This window comes from Salmo trutta, chromosome 29 (assembly GCF_901001165.1).
Source record: "Salmo trutta chromosome 29, fSalTru1.1, whole genome shotgun sequence".
Classification (NCBI taxonomy): Eukaryota; Metazoa; Chordata; class Actinopteri; order Salmoniformes; family Salmonidae; genus Salmo; species Salmo trutta.
Window position 1 is genome coordinate 5,691,820 of NC_042985.1, and position 22,244 is coordinate 5,714,063.

The 22,244-nt window shown below is 46.0% G+C and overlaps 1 protein-coding gene across 1 annotated transcript in view; it reads left to right on the forward strand.

Annotated features, from left to right (window-relative positions):
• LOC115167442 (A disintegrin and metalloproteinase with thrombospondin motifs 7-like) overlaps positions 1-22,244 on the forward strand; it is a 180,697-nt gene that overhangs the window by 124,640 nt on the left and 33,813 nt on the right. The window contains exons 17-22 of the mRNA XM_029721856.1: positions 7,990-8,116; positions 8,834-9,047; positions 9,853-12,279; positions 12,783-12,935; positions 14,309-14,482; positions 15,562-15,708. Of these exons, the coding sequence (XP_029577716.1) occupies positions 7,990-8,116; positions 8,834-9,047; positions 9,853-12,279; positions 12,783-12,935; positions 14,309-14,482; positions 15,562-15,708 (3,242 nt within the window). The remainder of the gene's footprint in view (positions 1-7,989; positions 8,117-8,833; positions 9,048-9,852; positions 12,280-12,782; positions 12,936-14,308; positions 14,483-15,561; positions 15,709-22,244) is intronic.

Sequence of the window (22,244 nt, forward strand, 5' to 3'; positions counted from 1 at the left end):
ACTACTGAAGTGCCCCACTGTTTAGATGTTCTCAGTGTTCATTACTGAGGATCCCCCTTAGCTTGGGGAGAAGTGAACCACATGCTGCTAGTATTCATCTCATCTTTCTCATAGATAATGAGTTGCTGCCCAGCTTGTCTAGGGCGGTCCCAAAAGGCCCAGTGTTTATATTTGCCAATACCCAAGTATAAATCTTCATAATGCTACCCTGGAGGAAAGACAAATTGTTCATTATCATTAGTTGTGGCTTATGTAATGTACTATAAGCTCTCTCCTGTATATGCTTGTATATGCTGTGTTTAAACTCCTTCAGAGTTTGATCCCAGGTTTAAAAAGGGGCCAAAAAGAGATCCTAAATTACCTCAGTCTGGTTCCCAACTTTTGATTGGTCTAGAGGAGCAGCTAATGACTTATTTGGTATTGACCACAGCGATTCACTGTCTACCGGGCGTGCAGTCCAGTTTTAGAATTTGGAGATGAGATGACAACTTGGGATTTTGAACGTGTTAAATTCGAATAATGCCAGTTATGGCATCTGTATGCCTCTGAGTGCATGTGTTATTCATTACTATGATTGAAGACTGGCATGATGCGGCTGAATTCCCAAAGATAATTACAAATTAGACTTCATGGAACGACCCTTTTTGTTTTGTTCACTCATTTATTAAATGATTTTAAGGTCAAAACCTAAGGATATCTCATGACTGCACGGCCAGGCACGACTCCAACACCATCATTAAGTTTGCCGATGACACAATTGTGGTAGGCCTGATCACCGACAACGACGCATATAGGGAGGAGGTCAGAGACCTGACCGTATGGTGCAAGTACAACAACCTCTCCCTCACCGTGGTCAAGACAAAGGAGATGATTGTGGACTGCAGGAAAAGGAGGACCGAGCATACCCCCATTCTCATCGATGGGGCTGTAGTGGAGCAGGAGGAGAGCTTCGAGTTCCTTGGCATCCACATCACCAACAATCTAACATGGTCCAAGCACACAAAGACAGTTGTGAAGAGGGCACGACAAAGCCTATTCCCCCTCAGGAGACTGAAAAGATTTGGCATGGGTCCCCAGATCCTCAAAGAGTTCGACAGATGCACCATCGAGAGCATCCTGACAGGTTGTATCGCTGCCTGGTATGGCAACTGCTCGGCCTCCGACAGCATGGCACTACAGAGGGTAGTGCGTACGGCCCAGTACATCACCGGGGTCAAGTTTCCTGCCATCCTGGACCTCTATACCAGGCGATGTCAGAGGAAGGCCCTAAAAATTGTCAAAAACTCCAGCCTTCCTAGTGGTACCGGAGCACCAAGTCTAGGTCCAAGAGGCTTCTAAACAGCTTTTACCCCCAAGCCATAAGACTCCTGAATATCTAATCAAATGGCTTCCCAGACTATTTGCATTGCCCCCTATTTTACGCTGCTGCTGCTCTCTGTTATTATCTATGCATAGTCACTTTAATAACTCTACATACGTACATGTACATATTACTTCAATTACCTCGACTAACCGGTGCCCCCGCACATTGACTCTGTACCAGTACCCCCTAAATATAGTCTCTATTGTTATATTACTGCTGCTCTTTAATTATTAACTTTTTTTTTTACGCCTTAAAACTGAATTGTTGGTTAAGGGCTTGTAAGTATTTCACTGTAAGGTCTACATCTGTTGTATTCGGCACATGTGACAAATAACATTTGATTTGAATGGGCACATTAGCGGAAAAGCATCCTCTGAATACTTATCAGAATTTCCGTTTGTGATTTATTTTTCCTATAGTATAATGATGATGACCAATTGTCTACAATGAATCTTCTGCCATGGATGGCAACATGTGGACAATTAGCATCCCACTGTAAAGCATGGGTTTGGAGAGACCATTTAGCAGTATAGATTAATGCAAGATGAGGCCTACCCTGGTAACAAGCTGCACCAAATTCCGATGTGTTGACATCTGCTCAGGCACCATCTTTTTATTCACAAGAGGCCTCCCGTATTAAATGAGACGCTTCTGCGATTAATTCAGTTTTAGGCCATTTGAGGTTGGAATTTGAGCACAGATGGTCTTGCTTCTCTATACAGTCTTCAAATTCTATGAACAATCTCGAAGTGACTAAGAGCCTGTCTCTTTAGCGGGTACTCATAGGAGTATTGCAATTTAACTATAAGTGGGTTTTTAAAAAATTTAGCCTTCTGGAGATTGGAGGCTCGATTTGAATTTGTCAAATGCAGGGTATTTTATGTGTGCGTGCTGGCATCATTCTTCTTGCCTGAAGAATGTTAAGTTGTTTCCTTCCATTTCACTACACAGACTAACCTATTTCTTTACTTTATCACCCAGTGCTCAACACACTGCCCCTCTATGCCCTTTTATATAGGAATTTAGATTATAAAAAGGAACATCACAAAACTAACAAATCGATTTAATTCAACTAATAACGACCCCGCATTCCATGCTGTTTTGCATTATAACAAGGACAAAAAAAGCAATTCCAACAACTGTAGCTGAATGCCTCTACTCAAGTGTATCTTTGACTAAGTCAATCATTTTTTAGTAAAGAATCGCACCGAACTGTGATGTCATTATCCTGATGCATCTTTGTCCTCTGTTATAACCATGATGGCTTAATGGCTTTCTTCTTTGGAATACTGAGCCGGGGTGAATTCTTGCTATTTCTATGTAGGCGGCTGATGACATGCCTCCTACTGTAGTTGGACTGAAGTCTGCTTGTACACAGAACTCTCTGACTCTCCTCTGGTTTGTGATTGGATTATCCCATATAAACTGATGTGGATAGCAGAGATTACTTTTATGCCAAATGGCCTTTCAAGAGATCGTTGCCTTGGAAGGCAGTCTTTGCACCTCGTCGACTTGATGTCCTAGCTGTCACGACTCCCGCCGAAGTCGACCCCTCTCCTTGTTCGGGCGGCGTTCGGCGGTCGACGTCACCGGCTTACTAGTTGCCACCGATCGATGTTTCACTGTTCGTTTGGTTGTCTTTATTGTGTACACCTGTTTTTGATTTTCCCTAATTATGTTCATTATTTAAACCTCTGCATTTCCTGTTTGTCTTGTCGGTGATTGTTTCCTGTTTTGTGTGGTCGGAGGTGTTTCTCCGCAATATGTATTTACCTAGAAGAAGATTTATTGATTTTTCAAGTAAACATGTTTGTTTACATTGATCCCTGTGTCCTGCGCCTGACTCCTCTACTTCTCCTAAAGATAATCATTACACTAGCTTTGCCAAGTGACTTGTGTTCACACAGATTTTTCAGATTAAATATGAACTGAGTATACCAAGTATTAGGAACACCTTCCTAATATTGAGTTGCACCTGCTTTTGCCCACAGAACAGCCTCAATTCAACAAGGTACGGACTCTACAAGGCGTTCCACAGGGATGCTGGCCCATGTTGACTCCAATGCTTCCCACAATTGTCAAGTTGGCTGGATGTCTTTTCGGTGGTGGACCATTCTTGATACACACAGGAAACTGTTGAGTGTGAAAAACCCAGCAGCTTTGCAGTTCTTGACACAAACCGGTGCGCCTGGTACCTACTACCATACCCCATTCAATGTCACTTAAATCTTTTGTCTTGCCCATTTACCCTCTGAATGGCACACATACACAATCCATGTCTCAAGGCTTAAAAATCCTTCTTTAACCCGTCTCCTCCCCTTCATCTACACTGATTTGAAGTGGATTTAACAACTGACCTCAATAAGGGATCATATCTTTCACCTGGATTCACCTGGTCAGTGTATGTCATGGAAAGAGCAGGTGTTCTTAATGTTTTGTATACTCAGTGTAGATGACATATTCTGTCTCTGGCATAATGTAACCTCGTTTAGACTGGATAAGTAGTTCCCTCTTTCCCCAATTATAGTGGAGTAAATCTGAGATCGAGATTGGCATTGCTCTGTGTTTATCATATCAGAACATGATAGTTTGCTATAGCTGTCACTGAATATTTCATTTCCTATCATAGCAGGGCTCCGTTTACGATATCCTATGCAGTATTCACAAGTTTAAGTACCTTACACCTGGTGAGTTCTGTGTATAAAATGACTGGTTCCCACCCTTCAGGTTATTGTTCTGACTTTCCCAGGAAAGCCCAGGGGTTCTATCCCGTTCTATTCAAGCCGTGTAGGAGTGTAGATATACCCCTCTTTTATCAACATACTGCTACGAGCAAAATGATGTGAGCTTCATTCTGCAGAATCCATTATGTGAGGGACCCGTGGTTCACCTAATACATCAGACATGCTCCTGAACATCCCTCTAATCTACGTCTCTGATAGCACAACCCACTGATCCTTCCCACCATCTGGCTTCCCTTTTCCCAGTCTCTTATATGATGTAATTTCCCCCCTACTCCCCCCCTTACCTGTCCTCCTCTCCACTCCCTCTATCCCTTTCTACTGGTTCGACAGACCAAATGGTATTCTTTAACCAGAGGACAAGCTGTGCCTCCCCCTCCCTCTCCCAGAGGTTGCTGTGCCTCCCCCTCCCTCTCCCAGGGTTTGCCGTGCTTCCCTCTCCCAGGGGTTGCCGTGCCTCCCCCTCCCTCTCCCAGAGGTTGCTGTGCCTCCCCTCCCTCTCCCAGGGTTTGTCAATCAAGGTGTAAGTCAGCTAGCAGACAAAGCCGTCTCACTGGCCAATGCAGGAAGGACCAGCGGAGGTGAGAGATTGGCCCCTGCTCAGATGGGTTGGAAGCCCTGAGGGGGAGTAGAGGCTAATGATGGGGAGAAAGATGAGAGGAACAGATAAATTGGTTTCGCCACCTCAGGGGGTTTCCTTCTTGTCTTGTCCAGCGCTGTCTCACAACCACAACTCTCATCACAGCGGCTCCCTAGATTTGAGGCTTGTTCTGGCTATGAGGTGTGACGCGAGGGATGTTGTCTCAGAGAGCTGTGAGTCGAGCAGAAGACGAAGAGGGAAAATAAAGTTTCTGTTTTGCATTCAGACAAGTCCCAGCTTGCTAGACAGAACTTTATGAGAATCATTAGAAATGTGCCTCCAATGGATTTCAGATTTCTTTGTGTTTTAAACTACTGTAAACATTGACTTACAGTAACCCCTTTGCAAAATCTCAGGTTACCCTAATATTGCTAGGTATAAAATGTATAGGAATGTCTATAATTCATCATTAAGGATGAATAGCAGTAGAATGTATTAGCCTAACATTCATTTATGTTCAGTCTTTTAATAATCATCCATGTTTCCAGAATTGAATTGTAGTGGTAATTTGACAACCCATAATGCCTGCAGGGACATATGAGTGGTTCCAGAGCATCCAGATCCCAGTCTATGGTCCATTAATTACTGCAGGGACATATGAGGGGTTCCAGATCCCAGTCTATGGTCCATTAATTACTGCAGGGACATATGAGTGGTTCCAGATCCCAGTCTATGGTCCATTAATTACTGCAGGGACAAATGAGTGGTTCCAGATCCCAGTCTATGGTCCATTAATTACTGCAGGGACATATGAGTGGTTCCAGATCCCAGTCTATGGTCCATTAATTACTGCAGGGACATATGAGTGGTTCCAGAGCATCCAGATCCCAGTCTATGGTCCACTAATTACTGCAGGGACATATGAGGGGTTCCAGATCCCAGTCTATGGTCCATTAATTACTGCAGGGACATATGAGTGGTTCCAGATCCCAGTCTATGGTCCATTAATTACTGCAGGGACATATGAGTGGTTCCAGATCCCAGTCTATGGTCCATTAATTACTGCAGGGACATATGAGTGGTTCCAGATCCCAGTCTATGGTCCATTAATTACTGCAGGGACAAATGAGTGGTTCCAGATCCCAGTCTATGGTCCATTAATTACTGCAGGGACAAATGAGTGGTTCCACATCCCAGTCTATGGTCCATTAATTACTGGGAATACAGTGCCTTCGGAAAGTATTCAGACCCCTTCACTTTTTCCACATTTTGTTACAGTTACAGCCTTATTCTAAAATGTATTAAATCGTTTTTTCCCTTATCAGTCTACACACAATACCCCATAATGACAAAGCAAAAACAGGTTTTTAGACATTTTTGCAAATGTATTATAAATAAATAACTGAAATATCACATTTACATAAGTTTTCAGACCCTTTACTCAGTACTTTGTTGAAGCACCTTCGGCAGCGATTACAGCATTGATTTTTCTTGTTGATGATGCTACAAGCTTGGCACACCTGTATTTGGGGAGTTTCTCCCATTCTTCTCTGCAAATCCTCTCAATCTCTGTCAGGTTGGATGGGGAGCATTGCTGCACAGCTATTTTCCTATTTCTCCTATTTCTCAGAGATGTTCGATCGGGTTCAAGTCCCGGCTCTGGCTTGGCGACTCAAGGACATTCAGAGACTTGTCCCGAAGCCACTCCTGCATTGTCTTGGCTGTGTGCTTAGGGTCGTTGTCCTGTTGGAAGGTGAACCTTTGCCACAGTCTGAGGTCCTGAGCGCTCTGGAGCAGGTTTTCATCAACGATCTCTCTGTACTTTGCTCCATTCATCTTTCCCTTGATCCTGACTAGTCTACCTGTCGCTGAAAAACATCCCCGCAACATGATGCTGCCACCACCATGCCTCACCTTAGGGATGGTGCCAGGTTTCCTCTAGACATGACGCTTGGCATTCAGGCTAAAGAGTTCAATCTTGGTTTCATCAGACCAGAGATCTTGTTTTTCATGGTCCGAATCTTTAGGTGTCTTATGGCAAACTCCAAGCGGGCTGTCATGTGCCTTTTACTGAGGAGTGGCTTCCGTCTGGACACTCTACCATAAATGCCCGATTGGTGGAGTGCTGCAGAGATGGTTGTCCTTCTGGAAGGTTCTCTCATCTCCACAGAGGAACTCTGGAGCTCTATCAGAGTGACCATCAAGATCTTGGTCACTTCGCTGACCAAGGCCCTTCTCCCCCGATTGCTCAGTTTGGCCGGGCGGCCAGCTCTAGGAAGAGTCTTGGTGGTTCCAAACATCTTCCATTTAAGAATGATAGAGGCCACTGTGTTCTTGGGGACCTTCAATGCTGCAGGCATTTTTTTGGTACCCTTCCCCAGATCTCTGGCTCGATACGATCCTGTCTCGGAGCTCTATGGACAATTCCTTCAACCTCATGGCTTGATTTTTGCTCTGACATGCACTGTCAACTATGGGACCTTATATAGACAGGTGTGTGCCTTTCCAAATCATGTCCAATCAATATAATTTACCACAGGTGGACTTCAATCAAGTTGTAGAATCATCTCAAGGATGATCAATGGAAACAGGATGCACCTGAGCTAAATTTCTAGTCTCACAGCAAAGGGTCTGAATACCTATGTAAATGATGTTCTTTAAAATACATTTGTAAAAATGTCTAAAAACCAGTTTTTTGCTTTGTCATTATGGGGTTTTGTATGTAGATTTCTGAGGATTTTTTTATTTTATTTCACCCATTTTAGAATAACAAAATGTGGAAAAAGTCAAGAGGTCTGAATTCTTTCCAAATGCATTGTAGATGTGTTTACTGCAACTCAGTTGACAGACCAACATTTACTGTAGGAATCTGCTTTGAAAGCTATTAATCAGTAATGTATCTTAAACTGTAGAAACATTTGACTTGTGTTCATGCCTGTGTGAGTTTCTGTTCTGAGACCTGCTTCTTGATGCGTGTCCGAGGATATGTCTGGGTGCTTTGGTGTGTGTCTGCGTTTTAGATGTGTGTGTGTGTGTGTGTGTGTATGTATGTATGTGAAGTATACATGTCTGTCTGTCTCTGTTATTCTGTGTTAGAATCTGTGTGGGTCTTTATGTGTGTGTGTTTGGGGGGGTCTTTCTGTGTGTGTGTGTGTGTGTGTGTGTGTGTGTGTTTGGGGGGGTCTTTCTGTGTGTGTGTGTGTGTGTGTGTGTGTGTTTGGGGGGGTCTTTCTGTGTGTGTGTGTGTGTGTGTGTGTGTGTGTCATTTCTAACAGCTGTTCCTGTGTATCCCTCTGGGATTCCAGGTGTCCAGCGACAGATTGTTCACTGTGTGGAGAGGACCTCTGGGATAGTAGAAGAGGGCTACTGTGACCCGTCGACCCGTCCTGACGATAAACGAGCCAGCTGCAATGAGGAGCTTTGCCCAGCCATGTGAGACCCATTGTAGGGCTTGCATGCTCTCTCACACACATACACCTTTGTAAACACACACACACGTACATGCACACACATGCACATACACACAAATCATACATGCGTTTATAAACACACCAGAAAGGCCTCCCGAGTGGCGCAGTGGTCTAAGGCACTGCATCGCAATGCTAGCTGTACTGCTAGAGATTCTGGGTTTGAGTCCAGGCTCTGTCACAGCCAGACACGACCGGAAGACCCATGGGGCGGCGCACAATTGGCCCAGCATCGTCCGGGTTAGGGGAGGGTTTGGCCGGCAGGGATGTCCTTGTCCCATCGTGCACTAGCGACTCCTGTGGCGGGCCGGGTGCAGTGCACGCTGACACGGTCACCAGGTGTACGGTGTTTCCTCCGACACATTGGTGTGGCTGGCTTCCGGGTTAAGTGGGCATTGTGTCAAGAAGCAGTGTGGCTTGGTTGGGTTGTGTGTTTCGGAAGACACACGGCTCTCAACCTTCGCCTCTCCCGAGTCCGTACGGGAGTTGCAGCAATGAGACAAGACTATAACTACCAATTGTATACCACAAAATTGGGGGGGAAAGGGGTAAAACATATATATATAAACACACCAGAAAGAATGCACCCTCTCAAACATACACTAAGCATAAACACACACACACAGCAAACACACACACATTACACTTTCTGTCTGTCTTTCTTCGTGACCGTTCCATTCAGATGGTGGGTGGGCGAGTGGCAGAAGTGCTCGGCCACGTGCGGTGAGAAGGGCTTGGCCAAGAGGACGGTGCTGTGCATCCAGGCCGTGGGTCTGGAGGAGAACAGAGCCCTGCAGCCCTCTGAATGTCACCACATGCCCAGGCCTGAGTCAGCGGCGCCCTGTAACGCTCATGTCCCCTGCCCCGCGGACTGGTCCACAGGCAACTGGTCAGAGGTGAGGAGGCCATTCAGGGGAATGTGATATGGCTCCAGCAGTGACTCACACAGAGAAGGGAGAGGCTAAGGAAGGAAGGAACATCTGGTCTCGTCTTGTTTAATGTGGAAAATGCTGAATTTTCTGCACTGGGAGTACAAGTTGAAACAGAGGCTAGTTTAACTCTGGTTCCACGATATTTGAGTGCAGTAGGCATGGGAAAGATTTTGAGGAAGCAGCTAACACACAATGTATAACCTAATTAAACTGTATACTCACTTAATTGTAAGTGATAACTCTTATGAGCACCATGAAGAGGAGAGGAGGTGGACAGGTCATGAAGAGGAGAGGAGGTGGACAGGTCATGAAGAGGAGAGGAGGTGGACAGGTCCTGGAGGGTAGAGGATGTGGACAGGTCCTGGAGGGTAGAGGATGTGGACAGGTCAGGAGGGGTAGAGGAGGTGGACATGTCATGAGGAGGTGGACAGGTCATGAAGAGGAGAGGAGGTGGACAGGTCAGGAAGGGTAGAGGAGGTGGACAGGTCAGGAGGGGTAGAGGAAGGAGGTGTACAGGTCAGGAAGGGTAGAGGAAGGAGGTGGACAGGTCAGGAAAGGTAGAGGAGGTGGACAGGTCATGAAGGGTAGAGGAGGTGGACAGGTCCTGAAGAGTAGAGGAGGTGGACAGGTCCTGAAAATTAGGTGTACAGTACCATGTTGTTTATGAAGTTGGCACTCAAACTGGTGTTTAGCGGTTATAAATATAAAGCTGTGTTATCGATCATTTAACAGTCTGTCCTAATCTGACCCTCCTCTGCTTCTCCCATAGTGCTCGCTGACGTGTGGCGGTGGTGTGCGGAGCCGTAAGGTTGTCTGTTCCAGAAACACAGGGGTAGACTGTGACCCCCGAAAGAATCCTAGTTCCCTTACTCCATGCTACCTCCAGGACTGTCCTCAAATCATCGACGTCTTCGGTGGCAGCAACGACTGGTCTGGCAGTGGCTCGTCCAGCAAGGAAATCAACGAAATCAATTCCATCCCTGACTCCAACCCCCTACCCAAACACAGTACGACTAGAACTCAGCCAAGGGCCCCTAACAATCTGAATAACATCATCCCCCACCCGAATCACATTGACAAGACTACTGACAACTCAGCCAAAAACAATGTACCGGTGGATGATTTTTACTACGACTACAACTTCATCAAATTCCACGAGGACATTTCCTATGACCTTGGCTTGGGGAACAACGGTAAAGACTTGGTGGATGATCTTGGACTAGATCCACAACAGGAGCCTAAACCAAGCTCTAGTGCAGAAGAACATGTTTACAGAGAAACTACAACAGATCCTCCCACAGCTGCCTCACCCATTTCTACCACTTTTAAGACGACTCCTTTCATTAGGGAAGTTGAGGAACCACAAGACCCTAACCTGGACAATGTAGAGGTTGATGGAAGACCACAGACGGCGAAGCCCAATGAAGTAGAGCGAGAGGAGGAGGATGTACTCCTTTCAGAGGACTATTTTCTACCTGTTTCCACCACACCCTCAGCACCAGTTATAGAGACCAGGTTTTCACAAAGCTGGAAAGGAACAAACGGTAATTTTGGTTGGCCTCATTACCTCAGCTCAGCAGCCAGCCCGGTGTCCACTAGCATGGGGACCACTGAGAACACACATGGGCCCCAGAGTGAAGAAAAGGATGATGAAAACACTGACATTTATGTCCATTTTGATATGGAAGACGGCAATGTTGGTACAACCATCGAATGTACCACCACTGCCCCTGTCAGCCATGACTATGAAGATGGCACCGTACCCACAACAATGGTAGAAGAGGTGAAAGAAGTGGGTGTTTTGGACTACAATTCCCACCAGGAGACTGCAATTGGACTACAATCCCCTGGCTACCAAGATGAAACGGAGAGCCCGGTTCCACCCCTTGATCCACCTTCCCCAGGCCCTGTGTTTGAGTTTGAAACATACGAGGACAGCTTTTTCACCACAACCCTGTCCCAATACGCGCCACCAGCCCCAGACTCCACTGAGGATTACAATGGCGTTTTCCCTGGTGAACCAGACTTTGATCAGCAGGACTTTGAAATTGAGCCCAAAGCTGATAGCGAAGTCAATTTAGGGGTCACCGACAGTGACTTCACCGTGTCCTCACGTCCTGTGTCTCAGGAGCCACATCTTCCACCCTCTCCTCCCCCACCTCTTTCCCATTCACTCTCAGGAAACCAGGAGAACATCAAACACAGCACATCAACAACTGGAAGTGACTCCTCTCCTCCTACTTATCTGGAAGGAGACCCTCAGTCTCCACCTCTGTCAATGTTAGCAGAGACAGAGCCAGCCACAGCCCAGTTAGAGACAGACATTTCAGCACAGTCCTCCACGACTGGGCCAACTCCATCTAAAGGGGCCAATGCGGGCCCTCCAGTCCCCTCCCCATATGGGTGGTCAGAGATTGACTATAATGAGATCCTCATCCCCCCCATGCTGAGATCCAGGGGCATGGACCCTCCCCTCACATACCAGCCCCCAGTGGATGTCACCACAACCACTCCCCAGGATGGCACGAAACCCATGCCCCTCACCCAGTCTGAGCCAGCCGTGTCCCCCACCCATTCCCCTGAGCCAGCCGTGTCCCCCACCCATTCCCCTGAGCCAGCCGTGCCCCCCACCCATTCCCCTGAGCCAGCCGTGCCCCCCACCCATTCCCCTGAGCCAGCCGTGCCCCCCACCCATTCCCCTGAGCCAGCCGTGCCCCCCACCCATTCCCATGAGCCAGCCGTGCCCCCCACCCATTCCCATGAGCCAGCCGTGCCCCCCACCCAGTCCCCTGAGCCAGCCGTGCCCCCCACCCATTCCCCTGAGCCAGCCGTGCCCCCCACCCATTCCCATGAGCCAGCCGTGCCCCCCACCCAGTCCTCTGAGCCAGCCATGCCCCCCACCCAGTCCTCTGAGCCAGCCATGCCCCCCACCCAGTCCTCTGAGCCAGCCGTGCCCCCCACCCAGTCCTCTGAGCCAGCCGTGCCCCCCACCCAGTCCTCTGAGCCAGCCGTGCCCCCCACCCAGTCCTCTGAGCCAGCCGTGCCCCCCACCCAGTCCTCTGAGCCAGCCGTGCCCACTCTGCCAACCCATTCTCCCACCACACTCTGGTGGACACCAGAGCCAACCCCAGTGCCAAGCCAATCTTCAACTCCAATCGCCACAGCTTCCTTCTGGAGAGCCGGCAACTGGAGCGCAGTGAGTTGCACCACTCTCTATGCATTCCACACATTCTCCCTGGTGTAAATGTAGTGTGTGGGAGGAACAAGGCCCAGCAGTGTGCCACTATTCATGTCCCCATCCCTTTATTATGCTGACATACTGTCACCCTGGCCTCAGGTTCCTACAGAAACAACCCAACTCTCCTATCATGCTGAATGGCTGCTCTCTGACCTTTTTAGATTGCCAGCAGGGAAATATATCAGCCCAACAGGTCATGAAACAGTGCATGCCACTTTCTGTCTGTGTTTTAACAGTGAAATCAAATATGACTTGCACTGTCTCTCAAAGTCAACCACATTCACTCTGTACAGAAAGACAGAACAGTCTCTCGTATTCCATTGTGTTGGGTTTTTAAATGAGAAAGTATTTTGTCCTCCGTGACTAATCTCTATGTATCTGAATGGGCTGTAACTCTTAGTGTATTACAAGACATTGAATGATGCCTGGTTCACTCCTCACTGCCTCCCCTTGTGTTGCAGTGTTCTACTAGCTGTGGTCTGGGGGCCATCTGGAGGCTGGTGGTCTGCAGCACGGGACTGGAGTCTGACTGTGACCTGACCAAGAGGCCTGTGCCGGCCCGGCGCTGCTACCTCCAACCCTGCTCCTCCTGGAGGATAGGGAACTGGACCAAGGTGAGGCCCCACACCAGGGAGGGGACGATAATGGAATGTTTTAGCGATAGCTCGGGATGATAAGGGAATGTTGTAGCGATAGCTCGGGGACGATAATGGAATGTTTTAGCGATAGCTCGGGGATGATAAGGGAATGTTGTAGCGATAGCTCGGGGATGATAAAGGAATGTTGTAGCGATAGCTCGGGGATGATAAGGGAATGTTGTAGCAATAGCTCGGGGATGATAAGGGAATGTTGTAGCGATAGCTCGGGGATGATAAGGGAATGTTGTAGCGATAGCTCGGGGATGATAAGGGAATGTTGTAGCGATAGCTCGGGGATGATAAGGGAATGTTGTAGCGATAGCTCGGGGACGATAAGGGAATGTTGCAGCGATAGCTCGGGGACGATAAGGGAATGTTGTAGCGATAGCTCGGGGACGATAAGGGAATGTTGTAGCGATAGCTCGGGGATGATAAGGGAATGTTGTAGCGATAGCTCGGGGATGATAAGGGAATGTTGTAGCGATAGCTCGGGGATGATAAGGGAATGTTGTAGCGATAGTTCGGGGATGATAAGGGAATGTTGTAGCGATAGCTCGGGGATGATAAGGGAATGTTGTAGCGATAGCTCGGGGATGATAAGGGAATGTTGTAGCGATAACTCAGGGATGGTTCGATAATGGAATGTTGTATCATGACTCATGTTTGGGATGATAATGAAATGTTGTGTCATGACTCAGGCATGGGATGATAATGAAATGTTGTTGTGATAACTCAGGGATGGGCCGATAATGGAATGGTGTAGCGATAACTCAGGGAAGGGACGATAATGGACTGGTGTAGCGTTAACTCAGGGATGGGCCGATAATGGAATGGTGTAGCGATAACTGATGAATGGGCCGATAATGGACTGGTGTAGCGATAACTCATGAATGGGCCGATAATGGAATGGTGTAGCGATAACTCAGGGATGGGCCGATAATGGAATGGTGTAGCGATAACTCAGGGATGGGCCGATAATGGAATGGTGTAGCGATAACTCATGAATGGGCCGATAATGGACTGGTGTAACGATAACTCAGGGATGGGCCGATAATGGAATGGTGTAGCGATAACTCATGAATGGGACGATAATGGAATGGTGTAGCGATAACTCAGGGATGGGCCGATAATGGACTGGTGTAGCGATAACTCATGAATGGGACGATAATGGAATGTTGTTCCATGACTCAGGCATGGGACGATAATGGAATGTTGTATCGCAATAACAATGATGGGACAATGGAATATTAATGCATTAGTAATAAATCAGTCAGTATAGTATCAAGCAACTTCTTATCACGATAACAGGATTGTTTAAGTCCCGTCCCTCTCACCCTCTTTCGCCCCAGTGTTCCAAGAACTGTGGTGGTGGGGTGACCCTGCGTGAGATCCAGTGCTTTGACACCAGGGACCAGAGGCCTTTGCGGCCCTTCCACTGTCAGACCGTGTCTACCCGGCCGGTGTCCCGCATGCCCTGCCTACCCCAGCCCTGCCTGGACTGGTACTCTTCTTCCTGGGGACAGGTTAGTTCAATCCTTTCCTCCCATCTCCTTCTCTCCTTACCTCTCTCCTTACTACCCATAGTTATGCCTAACCTCTCACTGTGATATTTGGGGTTATCTTCTGTGACAGTTCATTTGTAATAAGGAGTTATCATCACTGTGATAGTTGATGTGTAATAAGGAGTTATATTCACTGTGATAATTGATGTGTAATAAGGAGTTATATTCACTGTGATAGTTGATGTGTAATAAAGGGTTATATTCACTGTGATAATTGATGTGTAATAAGGAGTTATATTCACTGTGATAGTTGATGTGTAATAAGGAGTTATCACTGTGATAGTTGATGTGTAATAAGGAGTTATATTCACTGTGATAATTGATGTGTAATAAGGAGTTATATTCACTGTGATAATTGATGTGTAATAAGGAGTTATATTCACTGTGATAGTTGATGTGTAATAAGGAGTTATCACTGTGATAGTTGATGTGTAATAAGGAGTTATATTCACTGTGATAGTTGATGTGTAATAAGGAGTTATCACTGTGATAGTTGATGTGTAATAAGGAGTTATATTCACTGTGATAATTGATGTGTAATAAGGAGTTATATTCACTGTGATAATTGATGTGTAATAAGGAGTTATCACTGTGATAGTTGATGTGTAATAAGGAGTTATATTCACTGTGATAATTGATGTGTAATAAGGAGTTATATTCACTGTGATAGTTGATGTGTAATAAGGAGTTATATTCACTGTGATAATTGATGTGTAATAAGGAGTTATCACTGTGATAGTTGATGTGTAATAAGGAGTTATATTCACTGTGATAGTTGATGTGTAATAAGGAGTTATCACTGTGATAGTTGATGTGTAATAAGGAGTTATCACTGTGATAGTTGATGTGTAATAAGGAGTTATATTCACTGTGATAGTTGATGTGTAATAAGGAGTTATCACTGTGATAGTTGATGTGTAATAAGGAGTTACCCACATAGTTCCCCTCATGCAATGTTAAGTGCTTTGAGACTGTCTGAAAAGCACTACGCACAGTCATGGTTATCCTTAAAAGTGTGTGTGTGTGTGTGTGTTTCCCAGTGCTCTGAGGTGTGTGGGGGAGGGGAGCAGCAGCGTCTGGTTACCTGTCCAGAAGAGGATCGCTGTGACGAGGACCATCAGCCCAGCAACATCCAGACCTGTAACAGCCAACCCTGTACCCAATGGGTCACTGGCTCTTGGGGACAGGTAAGAGACACATACTGTACACACACACACACACACACACACACACACAGTCTACAGGTGTTGTGTGTATGTGAAGGATGTACCATTGTGCCTTCATTTACAGTAATGTTGCATTGTATTATGTACCTACCCACATGCACCCACACAGAGAAACAATCACAGACAATCACAGCACCATACAACGTGATTGTTTACGCTCTGCGGTAGTAGATGTTCTGTCTTCGACTTTAGTGTGTGAATCACAATACAGGATCAAAACCATTCAGGATTGTAAACAAAGCAATAGGAACTCCTAGGTGGGAGAATAGAATAGAATGGAACTCCTAGGTGGGAGAGTAGAATATAATGGAACTTCTAGGTGGGAGAATAGAATAGAATGGAACTCCTAGGTGGGAGAGTAGAATGGAATGGAACGCCTTGGTGGGAGAATAGAATATAATGGAACTCCTAGGTGGGAGAGTAGAATGGAATGGAACGCCTTGGTGGGAGAATAGAATAGAATGGAACTCCTAGGTGGGAGAGTAGAATGGAATGGAACTCCTAGGTGACAGAATAGAATATAATGGAACTCCTAGGTGGGAGAGTAGAATAGAATGGAACTCCTAGGTGGGAGAGTAGAATAGAATGGAACTCCTAGGTGGGAGAATAGAATATAATGAAACTCCTAGGTGAGAGAGTAGAATATAATGGAACTTCTAGGTGGGAGAGTAGAATATAATGAAACTCCTAGGTGGGAGAGTAGAATATAATGGAACTTCTAGGTGGGAGAGTAGAATAGAATGGAACTCCTAGGTGACAGAATAGAATATAATGGAACTCCTAGGTGGGAGAGTAGAATATAATGGAACTCCTAGGTGGGAGAGTAGAATATAATGGAACTTCTAGGTGGGAGAGTAGAATATAATGAAACTCCTAGGTGACAGAATAGAATATAATGGAACTCCTAGGTGGGAGAGTAGAATAGAATGGAACTCCTAGGTGACAGAATAGAGTATAATGGAACTCCTAGGTGGGAGTGTGGAATAGAATGGAACGCCTAGGTGGGAGAGTAGAATAGAATGGAACTCCTAGCTGGGAGAGTAGAATAGAATGGAACTCCTAGGTGGGAGAGTAGAATAGAATGGAACGCCTAGGTGGGAGAATAGAATAGATGGGAACTCCTAGGTGGGAGAATAGAATAGAATGGAACTCCTAGGTGGGAGAATAGAATGGAACTCCTAGGTGGGAGAGTAGAATAGAATGGAACTCCTAGGTGGGAGTGTGGAATAGAATGGAACGCGTAAGTGGGAGAGTAGAATAGAATGGAACACCTTGGTTGGGAGAATAGAATAGAATGGAACTCCTAGGTGGGAGAATAGAATAGAATGGAACTCCTAGGTGGGAGAATAGAATAGAATGGAACTCCTAGGTGGGAGAATAGAATAGAATGGAACTCCTAGGTGGGAGAGTAGAATAGAATGGAACTCCTAGGTGGGAGAATAGAATGGAATGGAACTCCTAGGTAGGAGAATAGAATAGAATGGAACTCCTAGGTGGCAGAGTAGAATAGAATGGAACCCCTAGGTGGGAGAGTAGAATAGAAAGGAACTCTTAGGTGGGAGAGTAGAATAGAATGGAACTCCTAGGTGGGATAGTAGAAGATAATGGAACTCCTAGGTGGTAGAGTAGAATAGAATGGAACTCTTAGGTATAGAATAGAATGGAACTCCTAGGTGGGAGAGTAGAATAGAATGGAACTCCTAGGTGGGAGAGTAGAATAGAATGGAACTCTTAGGTATAGAATAGAATGGAACTCCTAGGTGGGAGAGTAGAATAGAATGGAACTCCTAGGTGGGAGAATAGAATGGAATGGAACTCCTAGGTGGGAGAATAGAATGGAATGGAACTCCTAGGTAGGAAAATAGAATAGAATGGACCTCCTAGGTGGGAGTGTGGAATAGAATGGAACTCCTAGGTGGGAGAATAGAATGGAATAGAACTCCTAAGTGGGAGTGTGGAATAGAATGGAACTCCTAGGTGGGAGAATAGAATGGAATGGAACTCCTAAGTGGGAGTGTGGAATAGAATGGAACTCCTAGGTGGGAGAATAGAATAGAATGGAACTCCTAGGTGGGAGAATATAATGGAACTCCTAGGTGGGAGAATAGAATAGAATGGAACTCCTAGTTGGGAGAATAGAACTCCTAGGTGGGAGAATAGAATAGATTGGAACTCCTGGGTGGGAGAGTGGAATAGAATGGAACTCCTGGGTGGGAGTGTGGAATAGAATGGAACTCCTGGGTGGGAGTGTGGAATAGAATAGAACTCCTAGGTGGGAGAATGAATAGATTGGAACTCCTAGGTAGGAGAGTAGAATAGAATGGAACTCCTAGGTGGGAGTGTGGAATAGAATGGAACTCCTAGGTGGGAGAATAGAATAGATTGGAACTCCTAGCGGGGAGAGTGGAATAGAATGGAACTCCTGGGTGGGAGAGTGGAATAGATTGGAACTCCTAGGTGGGAGAGTAGAATAGAATGGAACTCCTGGGTGGGAGAGTGGAATAGAATGGAGCTCCTAGGTGGGAGAGTGGAATAGAATGGAACTCCTAGGTGGGAGAATAGAATAGATTGGAACTCCTAGGTGGGAGAGTAGAATAGAATGGAACTCCTAGGTGGGAGAATAGAATAGAATGGAACTCCTAGCTGGGAGAGTGGAATAGAATGGAACTCCTGGGTGGGAGAGTGGAATAGAATGGAACTCCTAGGTAGGAAAATAGAATAGAATGGACCTCCTAGGTGGGAGTGTGGAATAGAATGGAACTCCTAAGTGGGAGTGTGGAATAGAATGGAACTCCTAAGTGGGAGAGTAGAATATAATGGAACTTCTAGGTGGGAGAGTAGAATATAATGGAACTTCTAGGTGGGAGAGTAGAATAGAATGGAACTCCTAGGTGGGAGAATAGAATATAATGGAACTCCTAGGTGGGAGAGTAGAATGGAATGGAACTCCTAGGTGACAGAATAGAATATAATGGAACTCCTAGGTGGGAGAATAGAATAGATTGGAACTCCTAGGTGGGAGTGTGGAATAGAATGGAACGCCTAGGTGGGAGAGTAGAATAGAATGGAACTCCTAGCTGGGAGAGTAGAATAGAATGGAACTCCTAGGTGGGAGAGTAGAATAGAATGGAACGCCTAGGTGGGAGAATAGAATAGATGGGAACTCCTAGGTGGGAGAATAGAATAGAATGGAACTCCTAGGTGGGAGAATAGAATGGAACTCCTAGGTGGGAGAGTAGAATAGAATGGAACTCCTAGGTGGGAGTGTGGAATAGAATGGAACGCGTAAGTGGGAGAGTAGAATAGAATGGAACGCCTTGGTGGGAGAATAGAATAGAATGGAACTCCTGGGTGGGAGAATAGAATAGAATGGAACTCCTAGGTGGGAGAATAGAATAGAATGGAACTCCTAGGTGGGAGAATAGAATAGAATGGAACTCCTAGGTGGGAGAATAGATTGGAACTCCTAGGTGGGAGAGTAGAATAGAATGGAACTCCTAGGTGGGAGAGTAGAATAGAATGGAACTCCTAGGTGGGAGAATAGAATGGAATGGAACTCCTAGGTAGGAGAATAGAATAGAATGGAACTCCTAGGTGGCAGAGTAGAATAGAATGGAACCCCTAGGTGGGAGAGTAGAATAGAAAGGAACTCTTAGGTGGGAGAGTAGAATAGAATGGAACTCCTAGGTGGGAGAGTAGAATAGAATGGAACTCCTAGGTGGGATAGTAGAAGATAATGGAACTCCTAGGTGGGAGAGTAGAATAGAATGGAACTCTTAGGTATAGAATAGAATGGAACTCCTAGGTGGGAGAGTAGAATAGAATGGAACTCCTAGGTGGGAGAGTAGAATAGAATGGAACTCTTAGGTATAGAATGGAACTCCTAGGTGGGAGAGTAGAATAGAATGGAACTCCTAGGTGGGAGAGTAGAATAGAATGGAACTCCTAGGTGGGAGAATAGAATAGAATGGAACTCCTAGGTGGGAGAATAGAATAGAATGAAACTCCTAGGTGGGAGTGTGGAATTGAATGGAACTCCTGGGTGGGATAGTAGAATAGAATGGAACTCTTAGGTATAGATTAGAATGGAACTCCTAGGTGGGAGAGTAGAATGGAATGGAACTCCTAGGTGGGAGAGTGGAATAGAATGGAACTCCTAGGTGGGAGAGTAGAATAGAATGGAACTCCTAGGTGGGAGAATAGAATGGAATGGAACTCCTAGGTAGGAAAATAGAATAGAATGGACCTCCTAGGTGGGAGTGTGGAATAGAATGGAACTCTTAGGTGGGAGAATAGAATGGAATGGAACTCCTAAGTGGGAGTGTGGAATAGAATGGAACTCCTAGGTGGGAGAATAGAATGGAACTCCTAGGTGGGAGAATAGAATGGAACTCCTAGGTGGGAGAATAGAATAGAATGGAACTCCTAGGTGGGAGAATAGAATAGATTGGAACTCCTAGGTGGGAGAGTGGAATAGAATGGAACTCCTGGGTGGGAGAGTGGAATAGAATGGAGCTCCTAGGTGGGAGAGTGGAATAGAATGGAACTCCTAGGTGGGAGAATAGAATAGATTGGAACTCCTAGGTGGGAGAATAGAATAGAATGGAACTCCTAGCTGGGAGAGTAGAATAGAATTGAACTCCTAGGTGGGAGAGTGGAATAGATTGGAACTCCTAGGTGGGAGAGTAGAATAGAATGGAACTCCTAGCTGGGAGAGTGGAATAGAATGGAACTCCTGGGTGGGAGAGTGGAATAGAATGGAACTCCTAGGTGGGAGAGTGGAATAGAATGGAACTCCTAGGTGGGAGAGTAGAATAGAATGGAACTCCTAGGTGGGAGAATAGAATAGAATGGAACTCCTAGGTGGGAGAGTAGAATAGAATGGAACTCCTGGGTGGGAGAGTAGAATGGAATGGAACTCCTAGGTGGGAGAATAGAATAGAATGGAACTCCTAGGTGGGAGAATAGAATAGAATGGAACTCCTAGGTGGGAGAGTAGAATAGAATGGAACTCCTAGCTGGGAGATTGGAATAGAATGGAACTCCTGGGTGGGAGAATAGAATGGAACTCCTAGTTGGGAGAATAGAACTCCTAGGTGGGAGAATAGAATAGATTGGAACTCCTAGGTGGGAGAGTGGAATAGAATGGAACTCCTGGGTGGGAGAGTGGAATAGAATGGAGCTCCTAGGTGGGAGAGTGGAATAGAATGGAACTCCTAGGTGGGAGAATAGAATAGATTGGAACTCCTAGGTGGGAGAGTAGAATAGAATGGAACTCCTAGGTGGGAGAATAGAATAGAATGGAACTCCTAGCTGGGAGAGTAGAATAGAATGGAACTCCTAGGTGGGAGAGTGGAATAGAATGGAACTCCTGGGTGGGAGAATAGAATAGAATGGAACTCCTAGCTGGGAGAGTGGAATAGAATGGAACTCCTGGGTGGGAGAGTGGAATAGATTGGAACTCCTAGGTGGGAGAGTAGAATGGAATGGAACTCCTAGGTGGGAGAATAGAATAGAATGGAACTCCTAGGTGGGAGAGTAGAATAGAATGGAACTCCTAGCTGGGAGATTGGAATAGAATGGAACTCCTGGGTGGGAGAGTAGAATAGAATGGAACTCCTGGGTGGGAGAGTGGAATAGATTGGAACTCCTAGGTGGGAGAATAGAATAGAATGGAACTCCTAGGTGGGAGAGTAGAATAGAATGGAACTCCTAGCTGGGAGATTGGAATAGAATGGAACTCCTGGGTGGGAGAGTGGAATAGATTGGAACTCCTAGGTCGGAGAATAGAATAGAATGGAACTCCTAGGTCGGAGAATAGAATAGAATGGAACTCCTAAGTGGGAAGTTCACAAACGCATGCAAATTGTAACTCAATGGAAATGCAGCTGAAGCTCTGCTTTGAATAACACAGAAACCCATATTACCTTATGAGAACTCTACAAAGACTTCTCTTCAGCAAAGAATAGAATGACTGTGGTTTTGTTAACACCCGCAATACAACTCAATTTCTGAGTCTGAACTAGAAAACTACAAAAATGATTGACTTCAAGCTGCAGAAGATGAGCACCCCAACTTGTTTCAGACCTCATGCTGTTCAGCCAGCAATTACATGACTCTTCCAGAGCCCACACCTCCCCTATCACTCCTTCCATCCTCCCTCAGAAGTTGTAGCCAAACCAGTCTTTGATAGCAGCAAGTACTGCTTTAATCCCAAACCACGTCAAAACTGCAAGACACCCTTTACTAGGAGGGAGAGAGGAAGAGAAAAAAAAATGCACACACACCAAGTCCTCCACTAAGCCTTTGTATTGCCTCCCTCAAGCTAGTGTCTGACCTAGCTTAACACGAGCACACACACAGAGTCAGGCTCCCTATGGATTTGTGTGTTTGTGTGTGCCAGGCACGTGCCCACCTAAGGGGCTTGATGAGGAATGACTTTCACCATGATTAGAATGTGGGGGAGATGGAGCCATCAGGCCTGCTGCTGTGTAGCT